At 39.1% G+C, this 25,930-nt stretch overlaps 1 protein-coding gene across 2 annotated transcripts in view; it reads right to left on the reverse strand.

Annotated features, from left to right (window-relative positions):
* Nucleotides 1-7,757: 7,757 nt before the first annotated feature.
* The window catches only part of FLVCR1 (FLVCR heme transporter 1), a 38,133-nt gene continuing 19,960 nt past the window's right edge, over nucleotides 7,758-25,930 (reverse strand). Inside the window, exons 4-11 of one of the 2 annotated variants that reach the window (XM_047840902.1) lie at nucleotides 25,255-25,322; nucleotides 23,667-23,770; nucleotides 13,743-13,853; nucleotides 13,130-13,235; nucleotides 12,598-12,709; nucleotides 11,135-11,202; nucleotides 10,888-10,978; nucleotides 7,758-10,592 (exon numbers count right to left, since the gene is read on the reverse strand). In XM_047840902.1, the coding sequence (XP_047696858.1) occupies nucleotides 10,889-10,978; nucleotides 11,135-11,202; nucleotides 12,598-12,709; nucleotides 13,130-13,235; nucleotides 13,743-13,853; nucleotides 23,667-23,770; nucleotides 25,255-25,322 (659 nt within the window). In that variant the 3' untranslated portion in view covers nucleotides 7,758-10,592; nucleotide 10,888. Of the gene's footprint in view, nucleotides 10,979-11,134; nucleotides 11,203-12,597; nucleotides 12,710-13,129; nucleotides 13,236-13,742; nucleotides 13,854-23,666; nucleotides 23,771-25,254; nucleotides 25,323-25,930 lie in introns of both variants that reach the window. The other variant, XM_047840901.1, reaches the window with a different exon arrangement.

The following is a 25,930-nucleotide window of genomic DNA, read 5'->3' on the forward strand; positions in this document are numbered from 1 at the left end:
ACTCTGGCACTTTCTTTCTTTTTTTTTTTAATTTTTTTTTCAACGTTTATTTATTTTTGGGACAGAGAGAGAGACAGAGCATGAACAGGCGAGGGGCAGAGAGAGAGGGAGACACAGAATCGGAAACAGGCTCCAGGCTCTGAGCCATCAGCCCAGAGCCGGACGCGGGGCTCGAACTCACGGACCGCGAGATCGTGACCTGAGCTGAAGTCGGACGCTTAACCGACTGCGCCACCCAGGCACCCCATCTGGCACTTTCTTAAAATAAGACAACGGTGGGGTGCCTGGGTGGTTCCGTCGGTTAGCATCGGAATCTCGGTTTCGGCTCAGGTCATGATCTCACAGTTCGTGAGTTCGAGCCCTGTGTCGGGCTCTGTGCTGACAGCTCAGAGCCTGGAGCCTGCTTTGGATTCTGTGTCTCCCCCTCTCTATGCCCCTCCCCCACCCATGCTCTGTCTCTCTCTGTGTCAAAAACAAATAAACATTAAAAAAAATAAAAACAAAAAATCAGACTCAGTCCTGTAAAACCCTGCTGCCGCTTTAGTACCTAAGCTCATGTAATATTCTAAGTCCTCTGTTGTCATTTCAGCATTCCTCACAGCATCTTCACCCGTAGATTCCAGCTCAGGAAACCACTTTCTATCCTCATTCTTAAGAAGCAGCTCCTCATCCGCTCAGGTTTTATCATGAGATCGCAGCAGTTCACATGTCATAGTAATGGAAGAGCCTGAAAAGTGTGAGACTTACCAAAAGGTGAGCCAGAGACACGAAGTGAGCAAACGCTATTGGAAACATGGCACCGAAGGACTTGCTGGATGCAGGGTTCCCACAGACCTTCAATCTGTAAAAAATGCAACATCTGCAAAGCTCAGTAAAACAAGATATGCCTGTATTTGCCTTGAAAGTGTCACTACACATGTTGGTGGCTAATGCTCATCACTGTCTCTCATGCTATGTACCCCACAGACAGTGGGAATGTGAGGACACTTGCTTAATGTGTGTGTGTGTGTGTGTGTGTGTGTGCGCGCGCGCGCGTGTGTGTGTTTTGGGGCAAGTGACTCCCCCCGGTTTGGAGATTTGGCTAAAATGAACTGGCATCCCCCTATCACCCATCCCCCCAAACACACCCATCCTCCCTCATAGCAATCCGGTGAAATTTTGGCAAGGAGTCCAGAACAGTTCATGAAACCACCGGTAGAGGGGGTGTTCTTCCCATTTTGGAGTGGCAGTGGGTCTCCTGGTCGGGCAGCCCTGTTTTCAGTGCTCATAAGGAAAAGCCGGATTTGCTGGTCGGTCGAAGAGGCACAAGCCCAAAGCAGAATGATTTCAGGGACACAAGGAGGTGCAAGGCCACACATGATCTTCCTGGCCAACTGAGGCCGTCTGAGCTTTATCCATTCAGCCTAGACCAATTTAAAATACAAATATAGGGGCATCCGGGTGGCTCAGTCAGTTAAACGTTTGACTCTTTTTTTTGTTGTTTTTTAATGTTCAGTTTTTACTTCTGAGAGAGAGGGACAGAGTGCAAGCGGGGGAGGGACAGAGAGAGACAAACACACACAGAATCTGAAACAGGCTCTAGGCTCCAAACTGTCAGTACAGAGCCCAAAGGCTTCTGACTCTTGGTTTTGGCTCAAGTCATGATCTCATGGTTCATGGGATCCAGCTCTGCCTCAGACTTTGCACTGACCAGCTTGGAGCCTGCTTGGGATTCTCTCTCTCTCTCTCTCTCTCTCTCTCTCTCTGTCTCTGCCCTTCCCCACCACAAAATAAATAAACTTTAAAAAATAAACTAAAATATGAGGCACCTGAGTGGCTCAGTCAGTTAAGCATCTGACTCTTGGTTTCAGCTCAGGTCTTGATCTCAAGGTTTGGTTTGTGGGCTCGAGGCCTGCATTGGGCTCTGTGCTGACAGTGCAGGGCCTGCTTGGGATTCTCTCTCCCTGTCTCGCTGCCCCTCCCCTGTTTGTGCACATTCTCTCTCTCAAAATAGATAAACTTGAATTTTTTTAAAGAAGCTGTAAAAAAACAAAACCCACAAACATTTAAAAATAATAATAAATAAAATAAAATAAAATACAAATATAATCCAGGATTACACTTCAAGCTTTAATATCACAGTGAGATGGAAGGAACTGAGAGGTTTGGACAAACTAGCAGGTGAAGGTGGGCAGAGAGGCATAAGGGGCATAAAACAATAAAATTCGGGCTTCCCAAGTGTCACAATCCTCCCCCTCCTCTGTTCAAAAGAAGAGAAAGGCCTTGCCTGATTCCAAGAGTGAGAGGCTGCGCGTTGGTGCCCCCAGGAGGGGATACTGATTCTCTGGGGCTCCGTTTTCATTTGCACCTGTATAGTCCCTGATCAGGAGCTGATTTGTTTTCTTGTCTTACAGCATTTTGAGGGAGGGACACTGTTTTATATTTCCAGCTCCTCTCATAAATCCTGACAAAATTGTAAATGCTCAATAAATGTCAGATAAGTAAATGAATGAATGTCCATGAGTAGAGAAACATTAAGTAAATTGTGGTATATCAACCTTATTGGGATATTATGCAGTTATCTTAAATAATGGTTATTTGCTGTTTTGGTTTGTCTTGTTTTGTTTTAAATAATGGTTATTTGAAAGGTACTAACAGAATAGATGTTAGAAGTTCTCATCACAGGAAAAAAATGTGTAATTACATGAGGTGTCGGATGTTAACTAAACTTATTATGGTAATCATGTTGCAGTATTTATACATCAATATTTACGGTAATCATTTCACAATATTTATATGCCAAATCATTACATTGTCCACCTTAAACTACTACAATGTTATATGTCAATTATTTTTCAGTAAAACTGAAAAAAATAAAAATAGGAATAAAACAATGGTTATAAAGCCCGTATAACAACATGGAAAATGCCTGTTAAATACGCAAATTGCTTTATACTATGTTAAATACGCAAATTGCGTTATACCTACGTGAGATTATACATGCATGTGAACGAAAAGGGAACAAGGAGAAATTGTTGCATAAAGGTAGTGGACTCGTGGGTAGCTTCCTTCTTAGCTTGTTGCTTAATTTCTTTTGTTGTGGGTTGTGCAGTAACACAGAAACCATTTTTTTCCCTGCCTCCAAGAGCGTCTCAGTTTTGTTCTTTGGTGCCCGAGTTCCTTGATTCCCATCCTGTCTGTCCAGATCTCACCATCTCTTCAGAATTAAGTTTTGTTTCATTTTCTTTGCCCAGTGTCCAGTGTCACACCCATGTGCACACGGAAGTGGTTAAATACTTTGGATATCAATGATTTTAATGGCAGTTGCTATAAATAATGTCAGGTTCAAACACTTAAACACACGCTGTCCCAAATCAGTCCACTGCCTCTCAAGTGTTATCAGCACTCAGTCCCTGTTTATACAGTTTCTCACAATGAGAGTCACAGTGGATGGGATTTGTTAAGGATCTACTGTGTGCCTTCCACTTAAATTTAATCCTCACCTCAAAACCTGCAAGGTAGGAAGTATTATTCTAGTTGGTAAGGGAAGAAACAGAAATTCAGAGTTTAAATTACTTTCCCAAGGTCATAGTCATGTTTCTCACCTAAGACCAGGTTCCCAAAGGCCATGTTTTTACCCTACGTACCATGACGGATGCTTTCAGAGGGCCTATGGTGCACTAAAATAATGTACGTAAATAACATAATCTAACCATACAAGGAAACTAAACTGTCTTATGAATAATAGTACTGAGGACTGCATAGGTTTGCAGGCAATGAATCTATGCCCATGTGACATTTCTCCAAGGATGTCTTTTCTAATACTAATCTCCTGATGGTGCACTGGGAGCCTCTGTCCATACATAGATCCTGCCCTAGACAGGATGATCCAGAGTTTATCTGTCTTAGTTTTGGGTCAAGAATATGTTTTGAAGGATTCAGGCTTTTTGCTGAAAAGGAAATAACTCTCACTCTTATTTCAACTTAGTTTTTGTGCATCGTGAGGCTTTATGAAAGCTTAATCTGTCAGTTAATCTCAGGGATTAGGAGCCATTTCAGTCCCCGGAAGAACCAGACATTTCCCAGAGAAAGAGAGGTGCTCAAGCAGCATTTATCAATCAAGACCCAGAGGCTCCTTCCTTTTTAATTTTTTTTTTTTAAGTTGAGAGAGAGTGTGTGCGCACATAAGCAGAGGAGGGGCAGAGGGAGAGAGAGAAAATCTTAAGCAGGCTCCACACTCAGCACGGAGCCTGACTTGGGGCTCGATCCCACCACCCTGAGATCATGACCAGAGCCAAAATCAAGAGTCTGACGCTCAACCGAGCCACCCAGGCGCCCCAGAAATCCAGTTTCTACCAGCTTCTAACAGTTTGTTCTCTTTACAATGACCATTTCATCATGGGCTTAAAATAACAAATGAAAGGGAAAATGCAAATGAATACTTAAAACAATATCAGGCATTTGTCTAAGTGGAAAATGAAGCTCCCACACCTTATCTTCATGATTCCCGCTCCCCTATGCCCCCCACCCCCCATATCGTTCTCCTCCTTTATCAAAGGAGGGCCTCCAGATCACGTCTCCTCCTCCCTTCCATTCAAACCTGCTCAAGGACATCTCTAGACCTTAGTACAGATTTAAGAAAAGATAGCCCCTCTTGGTGGTCAGTGTGCTCTGAAACCTTACCTCTCTTTGGGGACACAAAGGTATTTTATCTCCTGTGAGATGTCAGAAAGGCATTTTCCAGGCACAGGATCCTATCAAGAACCCTGAGGTCACTTTGGGGCAGATTGTCGCCTACACAGATGACTGTCTCCCCTTGCAGAGAGGGAGGGGCAGTGTGGTATAGGCAGGTGTCTTGGTCCTGAAAGCTGACTGGGCGGGTGGGTCACAGGAGAAACTACTGACTTCAGAATGTGTTACTTGTCTATACATCTTTGCCTGCTGTGGAAAATAAGAATGGTATCTTTTTTTTTTCCCGGATGAAAGTTTTTTCCACTGACAATCTAAATGTCATTCTAGCGATTCTCAATGGGAACTGAGAAAGGTCTTAGATTTTAAAGGCCCTGTTTACTAGAGTGTAATGGTAACAGATACAACGCTATGTACTCGTTATATTTCATGTCTCGCCTTAACATTTAGCTTAACATAAAACCAAATAAAACTGGAAACTTCATCTTGAAATACCACACTAATTATAATTAAAGTAGTATGAAAAGAGGTATGGGTAACATTTTTTATGGCTTCCAGTTTATTCTCTTCTCTTCGGCTGCCCAGTTTTTACCTTTCTTTCCCACAAGCTCCTTTCTGTCTCCAACGACTCTTCCTCCATCTGTCTCATTAGAGGCCTTTGATCTTTGACCTTGTTCTTCTGTCCACTCTCCCTAGTTTCTCACACTGTCAATCATTGACTGCGTTGATGACAGCCAATCTCTTTTCTAGAAGAGTGGTTCTCAAAGTGTGGTTGGCAGAACCTTAGGAGTCCCCAAGACCCTTTTCAGGGAATCCGTGTCAAACTCTTTAATAATACCATAGAGAAGTGATTTGCCTTTTTCACTACTTTAACATCAGGAAAACCTGCATCTGCCAAAACAAATTTTAGGAAACTCACATGAGCTTGACTGCTTCCCAACACTTGAAAGCCTTTCTGATGAGATCAGAGGTATTAACAAATGTGACTTATCTGGCATCATATGATGAGATATATCAACCTTTTGAAGAGCTGCGTAACTCAGTGAAGTAATACTTTCCAAATGCCAGTGCATAATGTTACAAAACCATGCACCGTTAAAGATCTGTTGAAAGTACAAGACAGACCATTGGTTGTTAATGTTAACAAAATAGGAAAAGTTTATTGATATGGCTTCAGATTCCACATAGCAACTAACCTTTAAGATACTACCAGTTCCAACTTGCCACAGTGTCCAGAATACCTACAATTATCTGAAAAGACTGTTAAAATACTTGTCCTTTTCCAACTGCACATGTGCACAAAGTTTTTTCTTCAAACACGTCAAAGTAGCATATCTCTACAGATTGAAGGTAGGATCAGGTATGAGAATCCAGCAGTCTTCTATGAAGCCAGACATTGAAGGCTTTTGTAGTCTTTAGAGATTGAAAAGTATCACTGTTCTCACTACATTTGTTTTGGAAAATAGTTATTTGTCATAAAAATATAATTTATGTGATGATGTAATGAAGTTATTTTTAAATGAATAAAATAGTTTTGTTTTAATTTCTAGTATGATAAATATTGACAGCTATAACTCAGAAAAACAAAAGTTCTTTTGGGTTCCTCAATGATTTTTTTTTTTTTTTTGATGTTTATTTTTGAAGGAGAGCTAGAGCATGCGTGGGGGAGGGGCAGAGAGAGGGAGATACAGAAGAATCTGAAGCAGGTTCCAGGCTCCGAGCTGTCGGCACAGAGCCTGATGTGGGGCTCGAACCCATGAACTGTGAGATCATGACCTGAGCCAAAGTCGGACACTTAACTGACTGAGCGACCCAGGCGCCTGATGTTGCTCAATGATTCTTAACTGTAAAAGTTTTCTGGGACCAAAACCTTTGGAAGTCACTGCCGTAGGCTAATCTTTCATCCAGCCTCCACTCTCAATCTCACCATTTCCTTAATCCTTGCCAACCAGTTTATTAGTCCTCCAGGACTAGCTTCAGGAGGCTGTGGAAGGGGCAGCCTCCTGCCAGGTCATTCTCCTCCTCCCTAAGTGTCTTCTCTATGCTCCCCAGAACCTCAATTTTTCTCAGTGGTATTCTTTTTTAAGTTTATTTATTTTGAGAGAGAGAGAGCGAGCGAGCAAGGGAGGGGCAGAGAGAGAGGAGAGGGGGAGAGTCCCAAGCAGGCTGCACATTGTCAGTGCAGAGCCCGACAAGGGGCTTGAACCCATGAACAATGAGATCATGACCTGAGCTGAAGTCAAGAATCAGACGCTTAACTGACCGAGCCACCCAGGCACTCCTCATTGGTATTCTTTTGATGTAAGTCACTTGAACTTTTCTCTTCAAATCCAAATACTTTTAAGTGGTAATATGTTGCTAGTTACCAATCATTAATGCATAAAAATAGTAGCCATAACGTTTGAGTGTTGGCTATGTCAAGCTTTCAGCTAAATGTTTTTTCATGTATTATCTCACTGACTCTTATGAAGAATGCACGTCCATCATATCTATTTTTTAGTGAAGAAAATTAGAGTTTGGTTTTATTATGTTAATCAGCAAGGTCTTGAGAAAAAATTAACACCTGCTATAGATATAAGGTACCACGCAGGCACATGCTCCCAGGAGAAACGGGTAAAGTCTGAAGCTTAGGTGTAGTGTCCCAGATGGCTCCTTGTAGGCACCTATCTGCCCAAGGAGGGGTCAGGCACCAAAAAGCAAGGGGAGGAGATTAATCCCTCACTGCTGTGCTGTGCTGTTTGAGCACTAACCCTGGTGAACTTGGTCTCCTGGTTGTGCTCCACAAAACACTTGCTCCCTCCTTGGCTCATTCTGAAATCTTACAGTCCCTTTCCACTCCCCATGTGTACCTAAGTATCAGAACTTAGGGGTGCCTGGGCGGCTCAGTCGGTTAAGTGTCTGACTTCGGCTCAGGTCATGATCTCAAGGTTCAGGGGTTCGAGGCCTGCGTTGGGTTCTGTGCTGACAGTGAGGAGCCTGCTTCACATTCTGTCTCCTTCTCTCTGCCCCACCCATCTCCCACCTGGCTCACACTCTCTCTCAAAAAATAAATTAACAGCTTAAAATTTTTTTCAAAAAGCCATACAAAATTAACATTAAAAAAATAAATTTATTTCAGGTCTGAAACACTGAAGAACAAGCATACAGACAAACAGTACAAAAAGCAAAATTTCAAACATGAAAGATGACTTCATCCAGACAGGAATTCTTCTGGCATATTCTGAGTTTACATATAAACAATATTTTAAAGACATTTCTCCAACATTCACAAAAGGCAAAAGCTAGTATTTTTCTTTTCTGCATAATTTATAAATGCAACAGCTTTTGAAAGCATCCAATTTCTTTCTAAAATTATTTTGTTAAAATTTACAGAAGTGATGGTTACCCAACTCTATTTTCCAAAGATCAGACATAGAATTATATGACATTTCTTGTTTCACAAATTACAGGCAACTTTAACTCAAAATACAGAAAAATTATCAATTCATTTTGCGTTTTGTCACATCCTATTTCATCCTTTTTCTGATCAACGAAGAAAGATACACATGACATATATGCATATGCTTTTCGGAAATAAAGTATTCCAACCTTTATCTGTAATTCTTTTTCAAAAGCCAGGGAACTCAACAAGTACACGATTGTTTAAAACAACACTGATAGTTCAAAAATAAAAATAATTATTTAGGAGGGATCTTAGGATATATTTTTGGTCATAAAACCTATAATGTAAATATCTAAGGAAGTTAATGATTCAGCACATTCTGCCTGAGCTATCACCAACTGAATAAAAAAGCTAAAAAAAAAAAAAAAAAAAGATTTTAAATCCCCCAGATCCACAAAGTAACAATCACAGCTGTTAATCCAATTCTCTAGGGGATTTTTCTCTAGCTAGATTTAAGTTCCCACGGTACCTGATTTGGTCTACCCCATGATGAATGGCATTGAAGATGCAAAAAAGGTCTTTGAGATCAAAGTGAATACATTCATTGTATGGATAAGGAAAACGCCGCCCAGAGAGTGACAGGGACACAGACCGAGGTCTGTGACCCAGACAGTCACAGACCCAGAGCTTCTGATTCCCAGCTAAGTTCTTCTGGTGACACATTCTCCAGGTAAGATCCTACATCATTTACTGTCATTTGATTACGGAGAATGTTATAATATCAACATAAAGCAATGCCTATAATCTGCCCAAATCAGAATTGCTAATTTACTTCAAGGGCACACCTGATTGGCTTTTTGTTGTTGTTGTTTATGTGGACATAATGTAAATATTATGGCTGTTTAGATGTTAGTATTCTAAAGATATTCCCTATGAGCTTAGAGAGTCAGGACGTGAACAACATGTAAATTCTCATTGTAAACAAAACGCAGTGGTAGGCACTGTAGAAGCACATTTGGTCCTATTCTCCTTACCCTGAGCATGTGAAAGAGCAGACTTTTGGAACAGTATGTACAGTCGGGTGAAGAAAGGATACACTCCCACAATACACTGCAGGAGCACATACCTGGGCACAGTATTCCTCAAAGGAGAATGGTCACACCGATGTTAGTAGAGAATTAAAGCATCTTAAGAGGTCTTCACTAAATGCGAACTCCTAGGCTAAGTCACCATAGATTTCTTTGCAATATTGAAGCAAAAGTATCAGGGATGATACAAGAAAACATGAAAAAAACCAGTAACACATGGGATGACATTTTCTTACTACAAAGTTATATATACAGGCATACCTCATTTTATTGTGCTTTGATTTACTGCACTTCACAGATATTGTGGGTTTGTTTGTTTTTTTTCCAACAACTTGAAGGTCTGGGGCAACCCTGAATCGAGCAAGTATATTGGTGCCAATTTTCCAAGCATTTGCTCATTTTGTGTCTGTGTCACATTTTGTACTTCATGCAATATTTCAACCTTTTTCATTATTATATTTGTTGTGGTGACCAATGGTGGTGATTATGAGTTACTGAAAGCTCAGCTGATGGTTAGCATTTTTTAGCAGTAAGTCTTTTTTCACTGAAGGTATGTCCATTGTTCCTGCAGTCTATTGCACACTTACTAGACTACAGAACAGTGTAAACATGACTTTTATGTGCATTGGGAAACCAAAGAATTCATTTGAGTCACTTTATTGTGATATTTGCTTTACTCTGAGTGGTATGGAGCTGAAGTGACAATATCTCCAATCTTGCCCATGTTGAAAAAAGAGTAAACAAGGCAGTGGGTACAAAATTACTGTCAAGTTGAAGTGAGAAAACAGTATCAGCATTTATACCATGGTAGGAAGGCAGTGCAGAGAACTCAAGATAATGAGTCTGTCTGGGCCCCTTAGCTTCATTAGAATTCAAGTCTAAGACCAAAGTCATGGGTTCAACCTGTTCCCACGATAGTTTTGATGGCCACTGACAGTACACGTTACAAAGCACTGCTTAACAAGAATATAAGAAATGGGAAAAATCTTAGAGGTTCCGTGCAGGTGTCATCCCAGTGGTGTCCTTTGATGGGCCAGGAGTGTCGTGTTGGTGTAATGTACTCCTGAGGGTCACTGGACAGTAGATCAGAACAATGGAAAGGAGCCAATTAGGAATATATTGGTCACTTGGTTCTTTTTTTTTTTTTTTTTTTTCCAACGTTTATTTATTTTTGGGACAGAGAGAGACAGAGCATGAACGGGGGAGGGGCAGAGAGAGAGGGAGACACAGAATCGGAAACAGGCTCCAGGCTCTGAGCCATCAGCCCAGAGCCCGACGCGGGGCTCGAACTCCCGGACCGCGAGATCGTGACCTGGCTGAAGTCGGACGCTTAACCGACTGCGCCACCCAGGCGCCCCAGGTCACTTGGTTCTAAATTGCATGAAGTCCTATGTGATTTACGGGGATTAGGCCTCCACATTATCATTTCAGAAAGCCTTCCAACCTTCCATTTTCTACAAAGAAACAAAACAAAACAAAACACAACAAAACCACTTTTGGAAAATACACATCAAGAAGCTTACTTTCAAGTTGACAAGAGAGGACTATGAATGGAAGGCTCAGTTGATAAATGGTAGTGTTAATATGAGATGGGCCAAAGTCTGCTAAGCAAAATATTGCTTAAGGTTACAATTAAGCAAGATAATAATTATGGGTCACGTAATAATTTTCAAGGAAGTATCCGTATCCCATAACGTTTAAACCAAGCCTTACTGCTCAAGTATCGCATGATGTTAACTTTTTTTTCACCTCAAATTGCCGATTCTGACTGCTTGGACATCACAATAGTTTTTGATTCTTGATCTGTGGGACTATCTTCAACTGTATCTTCAACTGGTACCTGCAGAAAGAATCAGGAAATAAAAACAACTTACAGCATCTGGCATCTGCCATTATGGCAGATCAATGATTGGCTCAGGAATACAAAATAGCTGACTAGACAGACAGGTTTCACACATTTCTCAATAGTTTAATCATAAAAATATTCATTACTTACAGCTTTAATATCACCATTTGCAATTCCTATGTTTATATTGTGTCTTCTGAGATCAGACTTGATTAATGCTGAAACAGAAAAACCCCAAAGAGTTGATGTTACCAAAGAGCATATATGGATATGCTGTTCTCTAAGCGGCACAAAGTCTTCTTTGATATTGTCAAATTTAGCACACTGTAGTACCATGATATCCAACAGCATCCTTGTAGCATGAAATCATACCAGGGCCTCTCTAAGCCATTAGCTTAATTAGCAAATCATTCATTAATGAATAAATACAGGATGCTAGGAACCAAAGATGAAAAGCACAATTCTTTCCATAGAGCATTCGCCCATCTAGGGAAATATTACCATGCAAACAATTATAACACTGTAGGATAATTGCAATAATGCACATATGTACAAGGTACAGTGGGAACATGGGAGAAAAAAAGCCCATGTCAGTCCAGAGAAAATTCAGGGAAGGCTTGCCAGAGAAGACATATTTGCATTGAAACTTGAAAAATGAGTAGGAACTTGTCAAGCAGATAAGAAGAGAGAGGAAGGCATCTAGGCAGGCAGCAAACAGGATATGCAAAGAATGTGAGACAGGAATAGAACAGCCAAGAATCTGGCACCAGAGGGAGTTTGGGATCATTGGAGCATCAAGGACAAGGGGGAGGAGGCAGGAAGTGTGGTTTGCTTGGCAGGTATCCGTACACCGTATAAGAGTTTACACTGCCGTCTGAGTGGGGGAAAAGGACTGCAGAGAGAAATTAACAGAGTGAGACAGCAGTAGAAGCCAGCGTGGGTGCGGAAACACTGTGGACATTAAGCCTTGCTTCTAAATCCACTTTGATGCGCATGCACCCGGACAAAGTACGGATTAAAGTCCTTTTCCATGCTCCTTCTCTAAAAGTCGGGCACCACCGTCGTTCCTGCCCATGTCTATTCCGATTACACCTAAGAAGTGTAAGAACTGACTAACCGTCCCTTGTGCCGTTTCCACCGCCACTCATTCTGGTAACCGCTGACGTGACTGGGCACGTCCTAAGTGCCAGACACCATGCTAGGAGCTTTTCATGAACCACTTCAGTTAATCCTCATAGCAACCCTCTAGGGCAGGCTTTTTAATACCCTATCACGTGAATGAGAAAAGGAGGATATGAGAGTTTAAGCAATTTGTCTAAAGTCACACAGCGAGCGAGCAGCAGAGTCAGAACTCGAGTCTAGGTCTGCCGATTCCAGATCTTTACCGACTCCTTCATACGCTGGCTTTGGTTTTTATGCATAGTAATGGTATTGAAGTTAAAATCTGAAAAATTAATTCATAGATTCATATCCTTGGGAAAAAATAAGTAGTAATCCCGCTTTTTATTTCCTCTTTCCCTTTGAGTTCTGGAAGCCACTGAGAATCAATATACGTGAAAAATATAAAGACGATATGACACAAGTACTTTCGTCAGGAAAATACCCTCATTTACCTGTTAAAATGATGCCTAGAAACATCCAAACACAGAGGAAAATGTTTCCTGCTTTAGGACTATAGTCTGTTGTGAGTTTTCCTTGAGCCAATGTGAACAGAATTCCAAATATCTAAAATAAAATAAGAGAAAATAATTGTTGTTGAATTTGCTTCTTTGAAATAAGTGTAATGTTTTCCTGAGAACTTTTCTTAACTATTTTATTCATATGATTTGGAAAGGCAGAAAGTTTAAACTTCTTATTCACTAGAATACCCAGTAAACTGGGGCGCCTGGGTGGCTCAGTTGGTTGGGCGACCAACTTTGGCTCAGGTCATGATCTCACGGTCCGTGAGTTCGAGCCCCACGTCGGGCTCTGTGCTGACAGCTCAGAGCCTGGAGCCTGTTTCGGATTCTGTGTCTCCCTCTCTCTCTGCCCCTCCCCTGTTCATGCTCTGTCTCTCTCTGTCTCAAAAATAAATAAACATTAAAAAAAAATTTAGAATAGTCTGTAAACTACTCATCTCAGATTTAAGAGAGGTCAGGGGTTTACCTGTGCGGCAGCATTAAGAAGACCAGATGAGGTGCCTTCAGATTCAGGGTAAGTGATTTCAACAGCAAATTCAAAACCCAATGGGAGGTAACCAGTCATGAAGAAACTACGAAAATAAATCCAGAATTACAGAAACAATTAATTAAAGGACAATAGCATACACTGTGGCAATCATTCTACTTCTCAGCCCTATTCTAGTGATCAAATAACTAAAGATTTTGAACTTGATGTGTGAAAGCAAGCCCCTATTATTATTCACCAATCAGTCCAAGGATAGAAGAACTGAAAAGCAAAGCAGTTCCCAAGTTTTCCTTTTTCTGAAAAAAAAAAAAAAAATTACCTCTGATTCGCCAAGTCAGTTGTTTTTCTAACTAAATAATGTTACCTGGACTAAGTAAGGCTTATCATTTTTCACCTGTCATATATACCAAAAAACATTTTCAAACTTTTTGTATTCTAAAGAATTACAAATTTATATGCACAGCACAGATTCTTTAAAGTTTAAAATATCTTTAAGGACATCTGGATGAACTAAAAATTTAAAACCATAGTAGTAATATTTCACAATTATAACAGCATGCTATCATTCCCCCTAAACACATTTGATGCTTACCCAAGCACCCCTCCAGTAACAAACACAACGATACTGTATCCAAGGTCCAATGTGAAAGTAAATATAACCATTCCAAGAAAAGATAAGATGTAAACTATCAGAGTAGTCTGTCTAAAACAAAAACAAAATTGTTAGTATTTTGTCTGATTTTCCTAGGCATATAAAAATCATGTTACTAACCATTGCTCTGTCCATACAGTAATAAGTTCCTTGGTTTTCAAAATTAGGTTTCCCTTATATGGAAAAATGTTTCCACCAAAGCATTGACTTTGTTTACTTTTATTTTTTTATAATTTATTTTTTCATTTACATCCAAGTTAGCATATAGTGCAACAATGATTTCAGGAGTAGATTCCTTAATGCCCCTTACCCATTTAGCCCGCCCCACCTCCCACAACCCCTCCAGCAACCCTCTGTTCTCTATATTTAAGAGTCTCTTATGTTTTATCCCCCTCCCTGTTTTTATATTATTTTTGCTTCCCTTCCCTTATGCTCATCTGTTTTGTATCTTAAAGTCCTCATATGAGTGCAGTCATATGATATTTGTCTTTCTCTGACTGATTAATTTCACTTAGCATAATATCCTCTAGTTCCATGCACATAGTTGCAAATGGCAAGATTTCATCCTTTTTGATTGCCGAGTAATACTCCATTGCCGAGTAATACTCCATGGACCCTTGGGCTCTTTCCATACTTTGGCTATTGTTGATAGCACAAAGCATTGACTTTAAATTTTTTTTTTTTAATATTTATTTATTTTTGAGACAGAGAGAGACAGAGCATGAACAGGGGAGGGGCAGAGAGAGAGGGAGACACAGAATCCGAAACAGGCTCCAGGCTCTGAGCTGTCAGCACAGAGCCCGACGTGGGGCTCGAACTCACGGACCGTGAGATCATGACCTGAGCTGAAGCCGGACGCTTAACCGACCAAGCCACCCAGGCGCCCCAAAGCACTGACTTTAAAGCTCATGTTTATAAAGCTTACATTTAAGATTCAACAGCAGCAATCAACAAAACTCACACCACATGCAGTGTTCAGACAGGAAGGAATATTCATATGGATAAAATAATTTTTGTGCCACCAAATGGGATAGTTCTGTAGCTGTATCTCAAGATTCAGTCCAAATTTTACCTCTTCCAAAACACCTTTCCTAACCACTGCAGCTTACAAAGTTGTCTCTTCTTCCAAGTTCCCTTATCATTTTAGTAGCTACATAACTGTCACATGACAGACATCTATTGGACTTATGATATTGATTTTAGTCTGTTATATTATTATTTTTTCATATATGCATGCCTTATTTTCCCCTTTTAGACTACAAGTGTCTTAAAGACAGGGATCATATATTGCTTGTCATAATTCCTAGACGAATTATGCCCACAACAGAAGTTTGGTGAATGAATGGCAGTTACTCTGAGAACAAAATCAAGGCCAAAAAGAACATATTCCTATGCCTAGCAAGTTTTCTAATTGTAAAGTGGGCCGAAGACTATAAATAAATTTAATTCTTTACATATGTTCCCTTCATCTACAGATTGAATGGGTTTCACTGTAAGCTAACATTTCATAATAATGAAGCCACAGCAAGTACTATCTTAAATTATGGGAAAACTATCTTGGAGAATTTCAACATTGGAGGTCTTTGGAAGGGCTTACATAATGGTATCAAACAGATCTTGGGCCTTGAAAGGTACAGAAGATATATAGGTGACCGTTCCATATTTCATTCATTCATTTTATTTCCTTCTATTCATTTATGCACAGTTACATTCATTCATTTCTCCCAAGCATATGGGGAGTTTCTGCCTGTTAAAAAGTGTAGCTACTGTTGGCCTAGGGGCCCAAGATGGAAGGCTAGGAAGACCCTGAACTCATGTCCTCCCGCAGACACGTAGAATCCATGCATAGAGCAATTCCTCCTGAAGAAGACCTTAGGGCTGATTGAACAGTTTCTGCATAATAGAACATAGAGGGACCATGTAGAGAACAGCAACAGAGACAGAGACAGGGTAACAATGGGAACCCCACTGCAGACCCTATGATCTGCAGTAGGAGAGAGATCACAGAACTGTCCCCCATGCAGATTCGTCTGGCCTGGGGCACAGCAAAATAAAAAAACAAAACAGTGGTTTAAAGGGCAACTTTTACTACTAGAACATCTACCAAACAATGGGGAAACTGCTGGAACTCACTTTGGGTTTGGAGATGCCAGTGAGCACCACTGTTTACATTCCTCCTCCCCCTGGAGAGCACAGATGGGAACAGAGTCCAGGCCCCTAGCACACACCAGCCCCATCTGTCCTGCAAAGGGAACCCTCCCAGACTGTATCTGCTCCAACTCTACTTGTCCCACCAGGCTGGCCTTTGGCACGGAGCACCCCAGGATCTTTGGCCTGGACCAAATGCAGCTCCAGCTAATCAGCCAAAGCAGCCAGGCACACAAATTCTACACAGGGGATGTTATTACATAAGTCCACTCCTTCAAGACCAGGAGAGGTAGCTGTTCCACCTAACTCACAGAAACAAACACAGAAGGTCAGACAAAAGAAGGGAGAGGAATATGTCTCAAAGAAAAGCATAAAAGAGAAATCTCAGAAAAAGAACTAAACAAGACAGGCATAAGTAAGTAATGTACCTGACAGAGTTCAAAGTAATGGTCAGAAAGATACTCACAGGACTTGAGAGAAGAGTGGACGAACTCACTGAGAACTTCAAAAAAGAGACACAAAATATAAAAAGAACCAACCAGAGGTGAAGAATATAATGACTGAAATGAAAAACAAACCATAGGGAATCAATAAGCAGATTAGAGAATGCAGAAGAATGAATCAGAGATCTGGAAGATACTCAAGCTGAACAACAAAAAAGAAAAAAGAATTTTTAAAAATAAGGAAGTTAAGGGACCTCTGGGACAACATCAAGCATACTAACATTTGCATTAGAGAGGTCCCAGAAAAAGAAAAGAGCAGAAAACTTATTTGAAGAAATAATAGCTGAAAACTTCCACAACCTGGAGAAAAAAAAACAGACATCCAATTCCAGGAAACAAAGACAGCCCCAAAGAAGATGAACCCAAGGAGGACCACACCAAGGCACATAATAATTAAAACGTCAACAAGTTAAAGAATCTTAAAGGCAGCAACAGAAAAGTAAATACTTATGTACATGGGGAGCTCCATAAGGCTATCAGCTGATTTCTCAGCAAAAACTTTGCAGGGCAGAAGGGAGTAGCAGGATATATTCAAAATGATGAAAGGAAAAAACCCACAATGAAGAATACTCTACCGGGCAAGATTATCATTCAGAATTCAAGGAGAGATAAAGAGTTTCCAAGACAAATAAAAGTTAAAGGAGTTCATCACCACTACACGGGCCTTACAAGAAATGTTAAAGGGACTAATGAAGCCCAACACAGGGCTCGAAGCAATAAACCGTGAGATCATGACCTGAGCCGAAATCGAGAGTCAGGTGCTTAACCAACTGAGCCACCCAGGAGCCTCTAAAAGGACTACTGTAAACAGAAAAAAAAAAAAAAGGCCATAAATAGAAGTAAGATGACTATGAAAGGAAAAAATTTCATTAGCAAAGGCAAACATATAGTAAAGGAAGATCAATCACTTATAAAGCTACTATAAAGATTGAAGGACAAAAGTAGCAAAATCAATGATATCTACAAAAATTAGCTGAGGGATAAAAATTAAAAGATGCAAAATATAACATCATATACCTAAAAAGTGGAGGGGGGAGTAAAAAAATAGTGCTTTCAAAATGCATTTCAACTTAAGCAATCATCAACTTCAAATAGGCTGCTATATACATGGGATGTTATATATGAATCTCATGGTAACAACAAACCCAAAACCTATAATAGATACACAAAAAATAAAGAGAAAGAAATCCAAGCATAACACTAAAGAAAGTCATCAAATCACAAAGGAAGAGAGCAAGAAAGGAACAGAGAAGAACTACAAAAACAATCCTAAAACAATTAAAATGGCAGTAAGTATATATGCATCAATAATTACTTTAAATATTTTTTTTTGGCGGGGGGGGGGGCACCCGGGTGGCTCAGTCGGTTAAGCATCTGAATTCAGCTCAGGTTGTGATCTCACAGCTTGTGAGGTCAAGCTCTCTGCACTGGGCTCTGTGCTGACAGCTCAGAGCCTGGAGCCTGCCTCAGATTCTGTTTCCTCCTCTCTCTTTGCCCCTCCCCTGCTTGTGCTCTGTCTCTCTCAAAAAATAAATAAACATTTTTTTAAAAAGTCTAAAAATATCTTTTTTTTAATGTTTTATTTTCTTCTTGAGAGCCAGAGATGGAGCATGAGTGGGGGAGGGGCAGAGAGAGACAGACACAGAATCTGAAATAGGCTCCAGGCTCTGAGCTGTCAGCACAGAGCCCGACATGGGGCTCAAACCCACAAACTGTGAGATCACAACCTGAGCTGAAGCTGAACACTTAACTGACTGAGCCCCCTAGGCACGCCGCATCAATAATTACTTTAAATGTAAATGGACTAACTGCTCCAATCAAAAGACATAAGGTGACAGAATGGATGAAAACAAGACCCATCTATATGCTGCCACCAAGAGATTCATTTCAGACCTAATGACACATACAGATGTGAAGGGATGGAAAAAGACATTTCATGCAAATGGAAGCAAAAAAAAAAAAAAAAAATGCTGGGGTAGCAATATTTAGGTTAGGCAAAATACTTTACTTAAAAAATTTTTTTTTAACATTTATTGTTTTTTGTGTGTGGTTTTTTTTGTTTTTGTTTTTGTTTTTAATGTTTATTTATTTTTGACACAGAGAGAGACAGAGCATGAACGGGGGCGGGGCAGAGAGAGAGGGAGACACAGAATGGGAAGCAGGCTCCAGGCTCTGAGCCATCAGCCCAGAGCCTGACGCAGGGCTCGAACTCACGGACCGCGAGATCGTGACCTGAGCTGAAGTCGGACGCTTAACTGACTGAGCCACCCAGGCACCCCTAACATTTATTGTTGAGAGAGAGAGAGACAGAGACAGAGACAGAGACAGAGCATGAGTGAGGGAGGGGCAGAGAGAGAAGAAGACACAGAATTTGAAGCAGGCTCCAGGCTCTGAGCTGTCAGCACAGAGCCTGATGCAGGGTTTGGATTCGCAAACCATGAGATCATGACCTGAGCCAAAGTCGGATGCTTAACTGACTGAGCCACCCAGGCGACCCTAGACAAAATACTTCAAAACAAAGATTGTAAAAGGAGACAAACAAGGGCATTGCATAATGATAAAGGAATCAATCCAACAAAAAGGTATAATAATTGTAAATAACTATGTACTCAACATAGAAGTCCTAATTATATAAAGCAAATATTAACAAACATAAAGGGAGAAATTGAGTAATACAGTAACAGTAGGGGACTTTAACACACCCCCCCCATACTTACATTAATGGATAAATCACTCAGAAAATAAGTAAACAGTGGCTTTGAACGATCCATTAAAACCAGATAAACTTAACATACATACAAAGCATGCCATCTAAAAACAGTAGAATACACATTCTTTTCAAGTGCACATGGAAAATTCTCTAAGATATATCACATGTTAGGCCACAAAACAAGCTTCAATCAATTCAAGAAGACTGAAATCATATCAAGTATCTTTTTTGACCACAATGGTATGAAACAAAAAATAAAGAATAAATTTAAAAATTATAATGATGCCTGGGTGGCTGAGTCATTTAAGCATCCGACTTTGGCTCAGGTCATGATCTCACGGTTCGTGAATTCGAGCGCCATATCAGGCTCTCTGCTGTCAGCAAAGAATCTGCTTCGGATCCTCTGTTTCCCCCTCTCTGCTCCTACCCTGCTTGCTCATGCTCTCTCTCTCTCTCTCTCTCAAAAGTAAACATTTTTAAAAAATACAAGAAGAAACTGGAAAAAACACAAACACATGGAAGTTAAGCAATATGCTACCAAATAACCAAAGGGACAATGAAGAAATCAAAAAGAAAATTAACATACCTGGAAACAAATGAAAATGGGAACATAGTGTTCACAATCTTTGGGACAAAGCAAAAGCAGCACTAAAAGGGAAGTTTATAGTGATACAGGCCTACTTCAAAAAGCAAGAAAAAATCTCAAACTTATACCTAAAGGAACTAGAATAAGAACAAAGAAAGTCCAAAGTCAGTTGAAGGAAAGAAATAATAAAGAACAGAGCATAAATAAATGACTATAAAACTCATTTTATAATGACTATAGACTATAGTCTATAAAAGATTTATAGACTATAAAAGATTATGACACTAAGAGCCAGTTCTTTGAAAAGTAAGCAAAATTTACATACCTTTAGCCATACTCATCAAGAAAAAAGAGGAGACCCATATAAATAAAGTCAGAAATGAAAGAAATTACAACTGACACCAGAGGAATACAAAGGATTATAAGAGAATACCATGAAAAATTGTATGCCAAAAAATTGGACAGCTTAGAAGAAATGGATAAATTCCTAGAAACATGTAATTTTCTAAGACTGATTCAGGAAGAAGTAGAAAAATCTAAAGACTGGTTGTTAGTAACAAAAATGAATCACTAATCAAAAACCTCCCAAGGGCAAAAGTCTAGAACCAGATGAATTCACAGGTGAATTCTACCAAACATTTAAAGAGCTAATATCTATACTTCTCAAACTATTCCAAAAAATATAATAAGAAGGAACATTTCCAAATTCATTTTATGAGGCCAGCATTACAATGCTACTGAAACCAGACAAAGACCTTACAAAAAAGAAAATTACAGACTAATATCCCTGATGAACATAGCTGCAAATCCTCAACAGAAATATTAGCAAACTGAATTCAACAATACATTAAAAGGATCAGGTAGGATTTTTTCCACGGATGCAAGGATGATTCAATAGCTGCAAATAAATCAATGAGATGCACCACACTAACAAAATGAACAATAAAAATCATATGATCAACTCAACAGATGCAGAAAAAGCATTTGACAAAATTCAACATTCATTCATGATAAAAGCTTTCAACAAAGTAGGTTTAGAGAGAACATACTTCAACTTAATAAAGCCCATATGTGACAAAAATACAGTTAACATCATAATGATAGAAAGCTGAAAACTTTTTTTTTTTTAATTTTTTTTCAACGTTTTTTATTTATTTTTGGGACAGAGAGAGACAGAGCATGAATGGGGGAGGGGCAGAGAGAGAGGGAGACACAGAATCGGAAACAGGCTCCAGGCTCTGAGCCATCAGCCCAGAGCCCGACACGGGGCTCGAACTCACAGACCGCGAGATCGTGACCTGGCTGAAATCGGACGCTTAACCGACTGCGCCACCCAGGCGCCCCTGAAAACTTTTCTTAAGATGAGGAACAAGACAAGAATGGCCATTCTCACCTCCTTTATTCAAAATAGTATTGGAAGTCTTAGTCACAACAATCAGACAAGAAAAAGAAATAAAAGGCATCCAAATTGGTAAGAAAGAAGTAAAACTGTCCCTATTTGCAGATGATATGATACTATATATGCCTAAAGACTCCACCAAAAACTATTAAAACAAATGAATGAATTCAGTAAAGTTACAGGATATGACATTAATATACAGACTCTGTTGTGTTCTTATACAATAACAAAGTACCACGAAAAGAAATTGAGGAAACAGTCCCATTCACAACTGTATTAAAAAGAAAATGAAACTACAAAAACCCCAAATAGCCAAAGCACCCTTGAGAAAGAATAAAACTGAAAGTATCATAATCCCATATTTCAAATAATACTACAAATTTATAATAATCAGAACGGTATGGTACTGGCCCAAAAATAGACACAAAGACCAATAAAACAGAATAGAGAGTCAGAAATAAACCCACGCTTACACAGTGAATTAATCTATAAGAAAGGAGGCAAGAAACATAGTCTCTTCAGTAACTGGGTGCTGGGAAAACTGGACACCCACATGCAAAAGGATGAAACTAGAACAGTTCCTCACACCATACACAAACATAAAATCAAAATGAATTAAAGACCTAAATGTAAGACCTGAAATCATAAAACTCCTAAAAGAAGACACATAGTAACCTCTTAGACATTCTCCTTAGCAATATTTTTTTGTATTTGTTTCCTCAAAGGAAACAAAAGCAAAAATAAACTATTAGAACTATATCAAACTAAAAAGCTCTTCTATACCAAATGAAACTATCAAGAAAAGGAAAAGGCAACTTACTGAATGGGGGAGAGATTTGCAAATGATATATACAATAAAGGATTAATATCTAAAATTATATAAAGAACTAATACAACTCAACACCAAAAACCCAAATAATTCAATTAAAAATTGAGGACCAGAACAGACATTTTCCCAAAGGCATATAGATGGCCAGCAGACACATGAAAAGATGCTCAACATCACTAATCATCAATGAAATGCAAATCAAAACCATAATGAAATGTCACCACATACTTTTCAGAACGGCTAGTATCACAAACACAAGAAATAACAAGTGTTGGTGAGGATGTGGAGAAAAGGGAATCCTTGTGCACTGTTGGTAAATGTAGCTTGATGCAGCCACCATGGAAAACAGTATGGAAGTTCCTCAAAAAATTAAAAATTGAAATACTATATGATCCAGTAATTCTACTTCTGGGCTTTCCCCCAGGAAAATAAAAACACTAATTCAAAAAGATATGTGCATTCCTCTTGAGATGAGCATTGGGTGTTGTATGTAAGCAGTGAATCATGGGAATCTACCCCCAAAACCAAGAGCATACTGTATACACTGTATGTTACCTAACTTGACAATAAATTATGTTTGAAAAAATAATAATAAAAGCTAGAAAATGAGAAAAAAAAGATATGTGCACTCCTATGTTTACTGCAGCATTATTTATAATAGCCAAGATATGGAAGCAACCTAAGTGTCCATTGATAGATGAATGAATAAAGAAATGTATGTATTTACATATATAAATGAATAAAGAATACACACACATACAATGGAATATTAGCTGTAAAAAAAGAATGAAATCTTGTCATTTGTGACAACATGGATGGACCTTGAAGGCATTATGCTAAGTGAAATAAGTCAGACGGAAATACAGAAATACCATATGATTTCACATACATGTGGAATCTAAAAGACAAAATGAATGAACAAACAAACAGAAACAGACTCATAAATACAGAGAACAAACTGGTGGTTGTAGGAGTGGGGGGGGGGGTGTGGGCAAAAGAGGTGAAGGAATCAAGAGATACAACCTCCAGTAATAAAATAAATAGGTCATGGGAATGGAAAGTACAGAATAGGGAATATAGTCAATAATATAAGAACTTTGTATAGTGACAGATGGTAACTACATTTATCATGGGGAGCATTTAGTAATGAAAATAATTGTTCCCCTATGTTTACTGCAGCATTATTTACAATAGCCAAACTATGGAAGCAGCCCAAATCCATCAATAGATGAATGGGTAAAGTATATACACACAATGGCGTATTATTCAGCCATAAAAAAATGAATGAACTCTTGGCATTTGCCACGACATGGATGGAGCTAGAGAGTATAATGCTAAGCGAAATCAGTCAGTCAGAGAAAGACTAATACCATATGATTTCACTCATATGTGGAATGTAAGAAAGAAACCAAACAAAGGAAAAAAAAGAGTGGGAGAGAGAGACAAACCAAGAAACAGACTCTTCAGTATAGAGAACAAACTGATGGTTACCAGAGGGGAGGTAGATAGATAGATAGATAGATAGATAGATAGACTTCACTTAGAAGAGAAGGGAATCTAAGAACGTCTAACATCCAGGTCTTTCCATAATAATAACACTTCTTAAATTTATGAAAATAAAAATCACAGTCTCCATTAAACCCAAAATACCTTAGGTTGTACACCGTACATTTATCTACCATCACTTACTTGTATATTTTGGTATAATCAAGCCAAAAGCCACAAAGAATAGAGCCCACCATTCCAGCCACTACCAATGTTAGCCCAATCTTTCCAGCATTCACTTCTTCTCCCTTAAAAAAATTTTCATAAGAAGTTAATCAGATACTTCTTGAATGGATCAAGAAGATGTGGTATATATACAATGGAATACTACTCAGCAATCAAAAAGAACATCTTATCATTTGCAACAATGTGGATGGAACTAGAATGTATTATGCTAAGCAAAATAAATCAGAGAAAAAGAAATATCATGATTTCACTTATATGTAGAATTTAAGAAACAAAACAGATGATGAACATAGGGGAAGGGAAGGAAAAATAAGATGAAATGGAAAGGGAGGCAAACCATAAGAGACTCTTAAATACAGAAAACAAATTGAGGGTCGCTGGAGGGGTGACAGGCATTAGTGAGGGCACTTGTTGGGATGAGCACTGGGTGTTACATGTGAGTGATGCATCATGGGATTCTGCTCCTGAAACCAATACTACATTGTATGTTAATTTGAATTTAAATAAATTAATTAAAAAACAAAAATCAAGAGAAGTTAATCAGATACTTCTAATTCAAACAGATCTTTCACATTCCCATGCATTCCACAGTCAATGGAAATAATCAGATAAAATTAAGCATAGAATATAGTGGGAAACTTAGTATATCTGTTAGGTGAGTGGATTAGGGGGCAGGTAACGAACATGTGAAGGGCATTCTATTTTCAAACCAGAAAAAAAGAAAACCTAAAATGTGGGAGAAATCAAAAGAAATTTTTCTCATTCCTCCATGGTTAGAAAATGCAATGATCTTTGTTAGAATTCACAGAAGTCTGAGATTAATCTGTTTTTATATATTACAACTGCTTTCTCCTTTCAAAAGGAAAGAGAGGTCACAGCTTGATATTTACTTCTTTATATTTGGATGGGTTTCTTTTAAAATTGTCTCTTTGTCTTTTCCCATATAACCAGTCACATTTTTTTAAAAAAGTATTGAGTGCCTGGGTGGCTCAGTTGGTTAAGCATCTGACTTCAGCTCAGGTCATGATCTCGCGATCAACGGGTTTGAGCCCCATGTCGGGCTCGGTGCTGACAGCTCAGAGCCTGGAGCCTACATCAGATTCTGTGTCTCCCTCTCTCTCTGCCCCTCCCCCGCTCATGCTCTCTCGCTCTCTCTCTCTCTCTCTTTCTCAAAAATAAACAAACATTAAATTTAAAAAAAAGTATCAAAAAAAGACTTAGGTATTATCACTGTAATAATAACCTCTGCTTTCCATTTTGTGTGCTTTATAAATTAGATTAAATGTATTCTCAATTAAAACAAATATAAATCTCTTAAAAGCAGTAAGGTCATAAACCTTTTTTTTCAAGATTTTATTTTTGAGGAATCTCTATACCCTATGTGGGGCTCGAACCTATATCCCCGAGATCAAGAGTCGCACACTCCATTGACTGAGCCAGCCGGTTACCCTATAAATCTTTAATCTTATGATCACACTAACAGGAATCACACTGCTTAAGAAACATTCTTGGCCAGGCATGTGACACGGCACAGACAGACACTTACCTTGTAATATGTCAATATCATTTGATTCAATAATGTTGAGACTGAATAAAATGCTCCAGTTATGATACCTACAATAACAAACAGAAAATGGTAAATGTACCACTTACTAGTTCATAATGTGATATGAGCACTCTGGGGCAATTGTGAAAATAGCATGTATTTCCTAGACAGCTGACAGAAAACTAAAAACTCTTGCCATTCCCTTTCAGGATATGGAGTGATCAATTTAATACCTAAACTTACTAGAGTTTACAATAGTAAAATTCTGTCATTACATCATTTATTATTACTTAGACTCAGATATGCCAACCATAAATAATGTCTCCACGCGTAACACTGTACATAGCCATCAAGCACTGAACGGATTGCTTATTGAGCACCTACAGGGTACTCGAGCTAATGAATGTTCAAACAGAAGACAGAATCCCTACTTCAGAGATGTCACTCCTGCATCAAAGACTTCAAGGCAATTAGTAAAATAATATTAATTATAGAATATGTAAAAAGGGAAAAATAAAAACAGCTGGTTATCAGAAAGCACATGACTACGTTTGAATCTTGAGGATTCCTGGCATATCTTGCATGACTTTAGGTAAGCCTCTCAACCTAGCAAGACTTACGTTTATTCTTTCTTTCTCTTTATTATTAAATATTTCAAGCATAGAAAATAGTGTAG

The sequence above is a fragment of the Prionailurus viverrinus genome, chromosome F1 (assembly GCF_022837055.1).
Source record: "Prionailurus viverrinus isolate Anna chromosome F1, UM_Priviv_1.0, whole genome shotgun sequence".
Lineage (NCBI taxonomy): Eukaryota > Metazoa > Chordata > Mammalia > Carnivora > Felidae > Prionailurus > Prionailurus viverrinus.